This window comes from Scomber scombrus, chromosome 14 (genome assembly GCF_963691925.1).
Source record: "Scomber scombrus chromosome 14, fScoSco1.1, whole genome shotgun sequence".
NCBI lineage: Eukaryota > Metazoa > Chordata > Actinopteri > Scombriformes > Scombridae > Scomber > Scomber scombrus.
The window spans coordinates 28,243,617-28,257,237 of NC_084983.1; the positions used below are offsets into that span (position 1 = coordinate 28,243,617).

Sequence of the window (13,621 nt, forward strand, 5' to 3'; positions counted from 1 at the left end):
TGTAGTTTACTACAGTGTAAACGGTCTGCTTACTATCTGGTCGTTTATGGCGCTTTTCCACTATATAGTTCTAGTACTACTCTGCTCGACTCGGTACCAGGAACCTTTTCCATTACAAAAAAGTACCTACTCAACGTGAGCGGGGTCGTCATAGCAACGCTGCATTAAACTGCCGTGACTTTGTTTTCTACGGAACACAAACACATAAACAATGGAGGACATGGAGGCGATGGTGTACTTGCTGCTGTATGAGGCTTTCTGTCTCACACAAAGCAAGAGAAGAGAAACCAATCTCTGTAACGCTGTTGTTGGTATTTAAAAATGCCGGGTTTGATTCTTGTGTGGGACGGCTCATGACTCTTCCAGTGACTCTCTGACCAATCAGTGGCCGGCAGTCTGATGACGTCACATTTAGTGTCAGCTCCGCTCGCTTGGAACCTCGGCAGAGCAGATACTAAAAAAGTACCAGGTACCAGGTACTATCCCTGATGGAGACGCAAAAAAACCCTGAGTTGAGTCGAGTCAAGTCATGCTGGAACCGTGTAGTGGAAAAGGGCCATGAGTGTGTAGTGTGTAGGATGGAAGTATGTAGTATGCAGTTTTGAACTCAGCCCATGACTGTGAGTTGAGTGTACTAAACCTTTACTGCCTCATTAAATGCTGAGAATAGCTCGGGGTTTGGATACTAACACATAGAAGAACATACATCAAACATCCGGCTGCTGGACAGAAAGAAAAGATAAAGAGAGCTGTGATGAGAACAAGGCGTCCTCACCGCGTCACCATGATGGTTTGTGTTGAGCGGATCCTCCCACGCTGCCGTTAGCCTGTTTGTAGAATGCAGATAAATTAATTAGGCAGGCATGTGGATGAAAGACGCTGATCATTTTCCTTTCCCTCTTTGTTTTGTCTCAGTAAATTGGTTGGCTAGCAAGTGAACAGAGAGGGGGATTATCAGCGTCCCCATTATTCCTTGTGTGGGCAAACTGCGTAGGAGGGGCGGCCATTTTTATGATTAGAAAACCTGTAAAACAACCGAGGACTTTAATGTTCCTTTATAAGGAATGTTAAAGGATATATTACAGCGGTTATCAACTAACATTCAAAGAGAAATTCGAGCTTGAACCTGTCGAACCGATCTTCTGATTGGTGGACGACCACTCTACCTCCCAACCTTATTATCAGTCTTCAACACTTTTAATATGCATTATGGCAAACAAATAGCTGCCTTTACATAAAGAAAGTTAGTCCCAGCACAATGAACATAAGGACTACATTACAAGTACAATCTCTTTTCTTTACAGTCCAAGTAAAGTAAATCAAGCACTTATAAGGCCTACTTTCATAGACTCTCTCTCTCTCTCTCTCTCTCTCTCTCTCTCTCTCTCTCTCTCTCTCTCTCTCTCTCTCTCTCTCTCTCTCTCTCTCCAATCTATTTTCTACTTCCTCTACTAGCACAATGATCTTAAGGTGAACATTTCAAGTAAAACAAAGAAAGACACAAAACTTAAAGCCTACTGTACCTTTCAAGTGAATTAAAACAAGATTGAATCTTCTGAATAAAAAAGCCTGTAAAACAACTGAAGACTTCTATAAGTAATGTTAAAGGATATATTCCAGGGGTATTAGACTAAAATTCAAAGAGGTCCAGTTTCTAAATTTTCCTCTCAGCAAACAATGAACTTAAGGTCAATAAGTCAAGTAAAATAAAGAAAGGCACAAAACTTACAGCCTACATTTCAAATGAAACAACATTCATCTTCAAAACTTATATTTTCTGCACCATGACGTTCACATTTGTGCTTCTTGGTGAAATATCTTGACAGCTGTTTGATGGATTTGCATGAAGTTTGGTGCAGATGTTCATGGTGCCCAGAGGATGAATCCCAGTTTCTTTGGTCATCCTCTGACTTTTCCTCTCGCACCACCACAAGGTTCACATTTGTGGTTTTAAGTCCAACATCCTAACTACTATAGGAAGGACTGAAGTTAAGTTTAAAGACAGGCTGAACTGAGCGGCTGCATAAAGGACCAGTAGAAGATAAATAAGGAATTTTTAACTGGAAATCATGCAAAGATATTCCAGTAGAGACACAGAATATTAATATAGAGCTGGAAATGTGCATGATTCGACCCATTAAATCTGGTGCCATCATAAATTCAGTATTTTCTCCAATTCTTTTGGCTTCTGATCACATTTTAAGCTCATTTTATTTGGTGTTGGTGTTTGGCTGCGGTTCTTTTATCACTCGGCTGCATGTGGTGTTTCAGCCAGAGCAAAAGGCTGAACTGATCTTTGAGCTTCTTCACTCATCCAAAGGCCAACATGACAGCAACTCTGCAGTACAGCTGACAGTTATGATGCAAACATGATGATGAGAAATGTCTGAATACTCAATTTACTGCTTATTTGAGTAAAGTATTGTGTGTCTAATATAAATTATATAGGGAGGATCCACAGTACTGATGATTATTAATCAAAAAGCACCAATAGTCATCCCCACAGTATTGTCAAAATATCGATATTGTGGTACAATATTTCACTGATTGCCTTCGAGGCTCGAGCTGAATTTGCTGCAGCTCATCTTTTGACCTTTGACCCCCCCGAGCAGCCCACACAGCAGCAGCCCCAGATCCTGCAGAAAAAAGCTCAGTTCGTGTCTGCTGAATCCCGACAGATCGATCAGGTCTACACGACTTCCTCTGCAGCGTACTGAGAGAGCATCACACTCACAGAGAAGATGAGTCAGACATGCTGATCAGCACATTGGTTTTATATTGGTATTAGTCCGTTATCTGTCAGGTTAACCCTCCTGTTGTCCTCGAGTCAAGGAAAGAAGGGAGTAAGGGAGGGAGGAAGGAAGGGAGGGAGGGACAAAGAAGGAAGGAAAGGAGGGAGGTAGGGAGGACGGAAGGAAGGGAGGAAGAAGGAAGGAAGGGAGGAAGAAGAAAGGAAAGGAGGAAGGAAGGGAGGAAGAAGGGAGCAAGGGAGGAAGAAGGAAGGACAGGGGGAGGTAGGGCGGAAGGAGGAAGGAAGGAAGGGAGGAAGAAGGAAGGAAAGGAGGGAGGAGGAAAGGAGGGAGGAAGAAGGAAGGAAAGGAGATAGGGAAGGAAGGGAGGGAAGAAGGGAGGGAGGAAGAAGGAAGGGAGGAAGGAAAGGAGGAAGGAAGAAAGAAGGAAAGGAGGGAAGAAGGATGGAGGGAAGGAAGCAAAGGAGGGAAGAAGGAAGGAAGAATGAAGGAGAGGAGGGAGGGAGGGAGGAAGGAAGGAAGGGAGGGAAGGAAGAAAGGAAGGAAGGAAGGACAAAAGCAAGGAAGAAAGGGGGATAGAGGAAGGAAAGAAGGAAGGGAGGAAAGAAAGAGAGAAGAAGGGAGGGAGGAAGAAAGGGGGATGGAGGAAGGAAAGAAGGAAGGGAGGAAAGAGAGAAGAAGGGAGAGAGGAAGGAACAGTCAAAACAGACGGGTTAAAGCAGGTGAGACTTTCTCTCAGCTGAAGCAACACATGAACATCTGAATGAAAGCAGAAAGTTAACAGGTGAGCTTCAGTCAGTGTGATCCCAGAAAGTTCACTGCTGAATAATTAACGAGCAGAGATCCGGTGCTGAAGGAAGTTTCTTATATTTAGAATCTGGTTCTTACAGAGCTAATAGACTTGGCAATATTTCACATCAGTAATGATAATATTTTATTAAGAGACATACAGCGGCACCAGAAACAGAGCAGAGCATCACACATGAAGTCATATGAACACAGACACAGTGTTACCTAGTTATCAGAAACACATGCAGGTAAAGGTGGTTTAATATCTGGAGAAAGTTGCATCAGGACTGGAGGTTTGGATGTTGGTCACAGAGACTTCTTCTCTTCATTTCAGACACTAAGAATTGGGGGTTTGACCACCGAAGTGGAGATATTGTCAGGTATACTGGTACAAATGGGTTATTCTCAGGCAGGGAGCTCCGGTCCAACGCGGAAGTAACTTAAAACTGCATTCTATCAAAAGGCCACCAGGGGGCGACCGTTTTGGTGTCAAAAGGACTTCCGTCTCTATACAAGTCAATGGAGAATTCACCAACTTCTCACTTGATTTCTAACCTCAGTAAACGTTTTCAAAATGTGTTTATGGTCTCAATCGCTAGTTTAAAGCCTTCTTCAATGCAGTATGATGTTCATTTGGGACATTTTGGCCTCCCTGATTTTATATGTGACGATAAAGCAGGGTATGCATTAGGGCGTGGCTACGTCGTGATTGACAGGTTGATTGGTTCACAGGTTCAGGAGGGCGCCTCTTGCTCCTCCTGATGCCCATATAAGTAGAATTCATGTTTTTATTTTTCCCAGCATGCACCTGAAATTTTCAAGATGGTGCTGCTCAGATCCGATACTATTGGCCTCCGAGCAGCAGTCCACAAACCAATGGGTGACGTCACGGATGTTACGTCCATTTCTTATATACAGTCTATGGTTTCTCCCAAAAAAAAAAAACACCTGTTGGAGTTTAATTAGAAAAACATGTGTTAGTTAAAAAAGTTGTAAAAAACTGAAGGAAACACCAACAGTCTGTCCAAACAGGTGTTCTTCTCACTGTCTACACACTTAGAAAGTAAAGGAGTATACTTTGTTTATTATAGTCTAAACTGTGTGTTTAATAGCATAACTTTAAATATCTTCTTCTCTCTTCTTGTGTTGTTTACTCTGCTTATGTTTCATGTTTTTTGTACCTTGCAACAAGATGAATTTCCCTCTTGTGGGGCAATTAAAGATCTGAACTAAGTGTGGTGGATTGCAGTAAATCCTGTACATTATTAGTTGTGTTAGATTGCATTAAACTGCACATGTGCAAGTGTTTAATGAATGCATGTAATAAACACTCATTATACACCATGTTATAGCAGTTAAAGAGAATACTGTACCATAATATAGAAGCACAATAATAACTATTTGGTCCTTAATTTGAGCTATAGGTCCTTTAATTGTAAACTTTATTCCTGGAAATGAATTAAAAGTTACTTGCATGTATTTAATGGTTAATATTCAACTTTTAACTGATATTGTATAATGAGATGGAACCAATTTAACACATTTTTTATGTTTTTTTCTTATCATTTGTACAGAATTGCACTTTCTGCTCCTGAGTAACATCCTAAAAATGTGTGTGTGTGTGTGTGTGTGTGTGTGTGTGTGTGTGTGTGTGTGTGCATGTGTGTGTGTGTGTGTGTGCACGTGTGTGTGTGACTCAACACTACACTATACACTATGTTATAGCAATTAAAGATGAATACCATAAGATAATATAGAAGCACAAAGGTGTTTAATTTTAGCTTCACGTCCTTTAATTTTATACTTAAGTCCTGGAAATTAATTATAAGTTATTTGCATGAATTTAAAGGTTAATATTTAAAGACCAAACTTTTAACTAGTTGGATCGTATAATGAGAAGGAACCAGTTTCACCAAATTGCACCTTCTGCTCCTGTGCAACATCCTAAAAATGAACTGTTTAATGCATGCAAATTACTCCAGGACTTATATTAGTATCCCTCCTTTTTCTTCCTTCTACCTTCCTCCCTCCTTTCCTTCCATCTTCCTTTCTCCCTCCCTCCCTTCTTTCTTCCTTCCTTCCTTCCTTCTTCCCTCATTTCCTTCCGTCTTCCTTCCTCCCTCCTTTCCTTCCGTCTTCCTCCCTTACTAATTTCTTTCCCTCTTTCTCCCTCCCTCCTTTCCTTCCGTCTTCCTTCCTTTCTCCCTCCTTTCCTTCCTTCTTCCTCCCTTACTAATTTCTTTCCCTCTTTCTCCCTCCCTCCTTTCCTTTCCTTCCGTCTTCCTTCCTTTCTCCCTCCTTTCCTTCCGTCTTCCTTCCTCCCTTCCTTCTTCCCTCCTTTCCTTCCTTCTTCCTTCCTTCCTTCTTCCCTCCTTTCCTTACTTCTTCCTCCCTCCTTTCCTTCCTTCTTCCTCCCTTACTCATTTCTTTCCCTCTTTCTCCCTCCCTCCTTTTCTCCCTTACTTCCTCCTTTCCTTCCTTCTTCCTCCCTTCCTTCCTCCTTCCCTCCTTTCCTTCCTTCTTCCCTCATTTCCTTACATCTTCCTTCCTCCCCCCTTTCCTCCCTTCCTTCCTCCTTTCCTTTGTTCTTCCTCCCTTCCTTCCTTCCTTCCTTCCTTCCTTCCTTCCTCTCTCCTTTCTTTCTTTCTTCCTCCCTTCCTTCCTGGACTCGAGGACAACAGGAGGGTTAAGTATAGGTAATTATACGGCTGTAGCTCAGGAGGTAGAGCATTCTACCACCAACATCCTTAAAAAAATGAACTGTTTAATGCATGCAAATTACTCCAGGACTTATATTAGTATGAATTTATAAAGGAGGACCTGTGAAATTAAGAGTTACCTCTAGTATAAAAGTAATATGGTGTGTGCAGTGTATCAGAAATACAATGCAGTGTGATGTAAAGTGGTGTTATCTGCCAGTGAAGCTTATTTGATTTGAGAGAGAGAGAGAGAGGTGGGGGGGATAGATGGAGAGAGCATGTGTGTGTGTGTGTGTGTGTGTGTGTGTGTGTGTGTGTGTGTGTGTGTGTGTGTGTTTGTGTGTGTGTGTGTGTGTGGGTGGGGGGTTGAGGAGGGGAGGGGGGGGGGGCTTTGGGGGTACAAACACTCTGGCACGAGTCGACTCGGCAGCTGAGCTCAGTGCTGCAATTACAGTTTTGGATGTTTGACGAGAAGGAAACACAGAGCGAGGAGAGCAGAGGCAGCGCGCGAGGAGCCGGTGGATGTGTGAGTGTGTAGCCGGGCTGCGGTGGATATGTGCCGGCCCCGGTGTGGATGGGATTACGCCGGTTGTTCCGTGTCTCCTGTCGGTGCTGCTGCTGCTGCTGCTGCTGGAGGAGGAAACATGCGGCTGCAGAGCTCCCCGCTCCCCTCCTCCGTCCTCCTCCTGCTCCTCCTGCTGCTCGGGCTCTGCAGCGGCACAAGTTTCCCAAGTAACATCAACATAGGTGAGTGAGCTGCCCGCACCCGAGGGTGCTGGGAGACCCGGCTGGAGCGCAGTATTCACATCAGATCTTAAAATCATGACTGCATCCTGGATTTTGGATTTTTAGCTGTAGGCTTTTTTATTTTGGGTTGATATCAGACTCTCTACAGCTGCGCTTTCACACAATGACGCACTCTGTTAAGGCTCTCTCCCAACTATTTTGACTTAAATTGATTTTTTGGGGCCACTGCTGCCAATTAAAAGTGATTCCCGCCTCTTGTAACCATCCTATAATATTACTATAATAACCCTATTGTGACTTATATTGTGTTTTAAAGGCTGTGGCTCCTCTCAGCACTCCTATAATAACGCCTATGGCTGGGATTCCCCCCCTCTGTGACTTACAGTATGTCAATATTCATGTATCCACGTCGTGACTTACTGTATGATTTGTTAATATTCCTGCAAGATAAAGCAAGTCATTTATCCCAATTATAACGTATAATTATGTTCAGGTGATGAAAACAAACTGTTTTAATGCGTTTTGTTTTATTTTATTTCATTTTATTTTGACTGAGTCTCAATTTAGAAGAACACTGAAGGAATCAGAGTCGCTGTCCATGGTGCTGATTCCTTCAATAATCCTGATATAGACATATTTATTGACTATAACGTGTTTATTAGGACATAATCATATATATACAATTCAAATAACATCCTATATTGAGCTATATTGTGTTATTTGGGTACTTTATTTTGGTACATCGGCTTTCTATCGCAGTTTTCTTCATACAGGTTCTCAGTAGAGGCCATAGTAATAATTCTCTGTAATAATCTTGACTTTTAGTGTGTTTAATGGTTCCTTTCATATTTCCACCGGGACCTCCAAGCTGTCAGGACTGTGCTGAGTGCAGCCTGCGTTCATTCTTTATCCTATATTTCTATATTGGCCTCTTTACACTTTCAATTCACTCCTGCAGCATTTACCGTCCGTGACTGTTATTATAGCTCTCCATCAATAATCTCAGCTGCTCCAGTGTGTGTGTGTATGAATGCTCCGCGTGCTCCGTTTTTATTCAGCGCGGATCATTGAGCTGCAGGCTGCAGGAGGAGAAGCGCGAGGCGATATAAACGCTCCTAAAATGAAGTTATAATGTGATTCATGCAGACTCCTGCTGCAGGTTTGGTGCTGATGTTGCATCAAGTTGAACTAATTTTTGTCACTTCCTCCTTTTTTTCTTTTTTTTTCTCCCAGTGAGGCTTTTAACTGTATTTATTGGGAGAGGATAGAATGAAAGAAAGAAAGGGAGAGCGAGAGATGAATAAAAAATCACGCCTGAACCAAAACGCGCGCGATTTGTGCACGCGGGAGTGCGCAAAGACATATCCCAATTCAACATAAACTGCATTTCATTGGTATAAAATGAGTCAGAGTGCAGCTTGAGTCTGCATACCAACCAGGCTGCACAGCTCAGCCTTCAAAATCACCAACATTGGATTCCTCTGTATGTTTATTGAATCAGTGAGTCCTTCTGTTGGAGCAGATGGACCGCTTCCAGCCTTATGATGAATAAATCATATACTATCCAAATGATAGTCCTACCCTCTTATATTATACTGATAAATGGTATAAAATCCATCTGCTTAGACACTTTTTTTGTTTAATTTGGACTTTTGTGACATCTGTGTTTTTATTTCTGATCACTTTAATGCACCGTAAAAACAAAGCAGTGGTGGAATTTAACCGCGCATGCGCAGTACTGTGCTCACACTTTTGAGATACTTTACTTGAGTATTTCCATTTCGCTCTTTCTACTCCAAAAGAAATATTGTAAATTTTTACTCCTTTATTTATTTCACAGCCTTACAGATTAAGATTTTAAATGCAAATTATTTATCATATCATCATATAATAATATAATATATAATATAAATTAGCACTCAACCAATTACAGCAGTAGTCCAGGTGGTTCAATGCTTTATATGGGCTGACCATGACCCTAATTTAAGTCATGCTAGGAACTTTTGCTGCAAAAATATCCACAAAAATAAATCAATTACAAAACAGTTAATGCTTCACACACATTAATTACAGCATTGTTAATAAGGTGGGAGAATTTCTGCATCATCAGAACTTTAATTTTTGATAGTTTGAGCACATTTAACCCTTAAATACTTAATTACAGTATTAACTCATTATTAGTCATCAGTTATTAATAAACTGCTGATTAATCCTTAATGAAGCTTTCACACAACAGAGAGAGTGTATTCTTTAGTTGTTTTGTGTCAAATACTCAACAAACATGTGCATCTGCTGGACAGAACAGGTGAAATATTTCTAATGTTGTATATTCTGGGTCACATTAGGATAAATAATCTAATGTCAGGTTAAAGTAAAAAGTTTTAAGGTGTTTTTTTGTTCTCTTAAATGTCAAAAATGGGTCAAATTAAACCCTGAACAATATGTAAGGGTTAAAACACACATATGTGTCGTCCTCCCGGGTCAAATTGACCCCGCCTGTTTTGACTGTTCCTTCTTTCCTCCTTTCCTTCCTTCCGTCTGTCCTTCCTCATCCCTCCTTCTCTCTTTCTTTCCTTACTCTCTCTTTCCTCCCTTCCTTCATCCCTCTTTCTTCCTTCCTTCCTTCTGTCCTTCCTTCCTCCCTTCCTTCTTTCCTCCCTTCCCCTGTCCTTCTTTCCTTCCTCTTTTCCTTTCTCCCTCTCACCCTCCCTCCTTCCTCCCTTCTTTCCTTTCCTACCTTCCCTCCTCCCTTCTTTCCTACCTTCCTCCCTCCTTTCCTTCCATCTTCCTTACTCCCTCCTTTCCTTCCGTCTTCCTCCCTCCCTTCCTTCCTCCCTCCTTTCCTTCCTTCTTCCTCCCTTCCTAACTCCTTTCTTTCCTTCTTCCTTCCTTCTTCCTCCCTTCCTCATTTCTTTCCTTCTTCCTCCTTCCTTCTTCCCTTCCTTCCTGGACTCGAGGACAACAGGAGGGTTAAGTATATGTAATTATACGGCTGTAGCTCAGGAGGTAGAGCGTTCGTCCACCAATGTCGATGTTTCCTTGGGCAAGATACTTAACCCCAAATTGCTCCAATTGCTGTGTCAACGGTGAATGAATGGTTAGTTTCCTCCTGATGAGAAGTCTGGCAGCCTGTGTGGTAGCTCCTATCATCAGTGTATAGATGTGTGTGAATGGGTGAATGAATGTAGTGTAAAAGCTTTGAGTGGTCAAAAGACTACAAAAAGCTCTTTATAAGTACAGTCCATTTATTATTTATTATTTATTTAACATCTGAATACTTTTTCAACTGTAAACAGGTTTCTTTTCCTTTCACAGTCATTTTCTAGAGTCTGACAGGTTCACAGTGTGTCAAGAGTGTCTTAACCCATCCTGTTGTCCTCGAGCGAAGGAAGGAAGGAAGGATGGGAGGAAAGGACAGAAGGAAGGGAGGAAGGATGGAAGGATGGAAGGAAGGAAAGAAGGAGGGAGGGAGGAAGGAAGGACAGAAGGAAGGAAGAAAGGGGGACGGAGGAAGGAAAGAGAGAAGGAGGGAGGGAAGAAGGACAGATGGAAGGAAGGAAGGAAAGTAGGGAGGACGGAAGGGAGGAAAGGAGGGAGGAAGGAAGAAGGGAAGGAAGGAAGGAAGGAAGGAAAGGAGGGAGGACGGAAGGGAGGAAAGGAGGGAGGAAGGAAAAAGGGAAGGAAGAAGGGTAAGGAAGGAAGGAAGGGAGGAAAGGAAAGAAGGAAGGAAGAAGAGAAGGAAGGAAGGAAGGAAAGAAGGAACAGTCAAATATTTGCTATTCTCTGTTTATTCTAACTTCGTCTGAACCAACTGTCGGTTGAATTTTGGGGAAATGTGTTTAAAATGATCTCTTGACTGTGTTGTTGTTTTGGGAAAAGGTTTAAAGAGAAAAACTGTGAAGATTTCAGTTTATTGGATTGTTTTCTCAACCAGAAGTGACAGAGCGGAGGAAAAAAATGATGTTTGACTCTTTGTGAGAGAACAAAAGGACAGCGAAGGTTCATCTTAACATCTGAATCCAGCAGCTGGAAACAACAGAGAGAAAAATACACATCTCCTCCTTCTCTACTATAGAGGAGACAAAGAGTCAGAGGTTAACCTTCCTGTTGTCCTCGAGTCAAGGTAGGAAGGGAGGAAGGAAGGAAAGGAGGGAGGGAGGAAGGAAGGAAAGGAGGGAGGAAGGGAGGAAGGAAAGGAGGGAGGGAGGAAGGAAGGGAGGAAGAAGGAGGGAGTGAGGAAGAAAGAAGGAGGGAGGGAAGGAAGAAGGAAGGAAAGGAGGAAGGAAGGAAAGGAGGGAGGAAGGAAGGAAAGGAGGGAGGGAGGAAGGAAGGGAGGAAGAAGGAGTGAGGGAAGGAAGAAGGAAGGAAAGGAGGAAGGAAGAAGGAAGGAAAGGAGGAAGGGAGGAAAGGAGGAAGGGAGGAAGGAAGAAGGAAGGGAGGAAGAAGTAAGGAAAGAGGGAGTGAGGAAAAGAGGAAGGAAGGAAAGGAGGGAGGAAAGGAAAGAAGGAAGAAGGAAGGAAAGGAGGGAGGAAGAAAGGTAGGAAAGGAAAGAAGGAAGGAAGGGAGGTAGGAGGGAGGGAGGAAAGGAGGGAGGAAGGAAGGAAAGAGGAATTAAAGAAAGAGAGAAGGAGGTAGGGAGGAAGGACAGACGGAAGGAAGGAAGGAAGGAAGGAAGGAAGGAAGGAAGGAAGGAAGGAAGGAAGGAAGGAAGGAAGGAAGGAAAGACGGAAGGAAGGAAGGAAAGAAGGAACAGTCAAAACAGACAGGGTCAATTTGACCCGGGAGGACGACAGGAAGGTTAAGTGCTCTCTCTACATCACAGAGGTATAAACACATCTCTTCCTTCTCCTCCACAGAGAAGACGAGGGGGGGGGGGGGGGGGTCAATCAGTCAGAGTTTAAGTGCTCAGATAATTTCTCTGTGACCTTAAAAACACGATGTTGAGAGCGTGTGAGTGCCGGCACGACAAGAGCCGAGAAAAGAGGCTTTTAACAACAATTACTACAAAATACCAGACAGTCGTTATCTTTAGTGACAGCGGTTAACTCTGTCTGTGTGTCATCACCGTTTATTGTGTCAACAGATTTAACTGTGGAGCACAAACTGACATGTCTTAGTTTCATGGAGTAAATTTAATATCTTTTGTTTAACCCTCCTGTTGTCCTCTAGTCAAGGAAGGAAGGGAGGAAGAAGGAAGGAAAGGAGGAGGGAAGGTAGGAAGGAAGGAAAGGAGGAAGGAAGGAAGGAAGGAAAGGAGGGACGAAGGGAGGGAGGAGAGGAAAGAAGGAAGGGAGGAATTAAAGGAAGGAAGGACGGAGGAAAGAAGGAAGGAAGGAAGAAAGGAAGAAAGGAAGGAAAGGAGGGAGGAAAGGAAAGAAGGAAGGGAGGACGGAGGAAAGAAGGAAAGAAGGAAAGAAGGAAGGGAGCAAGGTAGGGGGGAGGAAAGAAAGAGAGAAGGAGGGAGGGAGGAAGGAAGAAAGGGGGATGGAGGAAGGAAAGAAGGAAGGGAGGAAAGATAGGAAGGAAAGAAAGAGAGAAGGAGGGAGGGAGGAAAGACAGACGGAAGGAAGGAAGGAAGGAAGGGAGGAAAGAAGGAACAGCGTTGCTATGACGACCCGCTCAAATTGAGGAGGAACTATAGTAATGGAAAAGGTTCCTGGAACCAAACCGAGTCGAGTAGAGCTAGAACTGTAGAGTGGAAAAACATCATATGAGTTCCTGCTGAAAACTAGTGGACAAAATACAATTAATGCAGCTTTAACCCTCCTGTTGTCCTCTGGTCAAAGAAGGAAGGAAGGAAGGAATGAAGGAAAGGATTAAGGAAGGAAAGAAGGAAGGAAGGAAGGGAGGAAGAAGGAAGGAATGGAGGGAGGAAGGAAGGGAGGGAGGGAAGGAGGGAGGAAGGAAGGAAGGAAGGAAGGAAAGGAGTAAGGAAGGAAAGAAGGAAGGAAGGAAGGAAGGAAGGAAGGAAGGAAGGAAGGAAAGGAGGTAGGGAGGAAGGAAATGAGGAAGGAAGGAAAGAAGGAACAGTCAAAAGAGATGGGGAGGACGACAGGAGGGTTAAAGATCCCCATCAGATGTTTTTAACACATTTAAAAGTACTTTGCTGCTTTGACTAATAATTTGTGTCTTATTTGGTTTTTCCTGCATAAACTAACCAGTATTTAAAAAAACATTAAACCTGACATCAGGGGAGGAAGCAGAGGAGCACAGGTGTATCTGCTTTCTGTTGATTGGTGATCACATGATGAGTTCTTTATAAAGAGAGCGCTGACTGAAGGCTCCATGCTAGAGGACTGATACATGAGGTGTTTGTTAAAGTGCTGCTTCTTCACTAACGAGTGGTTCTCTCTGGTTCTCTCTGGTTCTCTCTGGTTCTCTCTGGTTCTCTCTGCAAGTTTTCATCCCAACAGGTTTTTTAATTCAATATTTTACATTACTGTCATGTTCGTGTTGCTGCTGCAGGCATCTACCTCCTTTATTAACAGGAAAGGGAATTTCCAGTTAGTGTGAGGAGTTATTTTGTCCTCTCTCTGGTTCTCTCTGGTTCTCTGTGATTCTCTGTGGTTCTCTCTGGTTCTCTGTGGTTCTCTGTGGTTCTCTCTGGTTCTCTGTGGTTCTCTGTGGTTCTCTCTG

The 13,621-nt window shown here is 43.0% G+C and overlaps 1 protein-coding gene across 1 annotated transcript in view; it reads left to right on the forward strand.

Annotated features, from left to right (window-relative positions):
* Nucleotides 1–6,882: 6,882 nt before the first annotated feature.
* Nucleotides 6,883–13,621, forward strand: part of LOC133993570 (glutamate receptor 1-like) — a 73,593-nt gene continuing 66,854 nt past the window's right edge. The window contains exon 1 of the mRNA XM_062432561.1: nucleotides 6,883–6,985. Coding sequence (XP_062288545.1) covers nucleotides 6,883–6,985 — 103 coding nt within the window. The remainder of the gene's footprint in view (nucleotides 6,986–13,621) is intronic.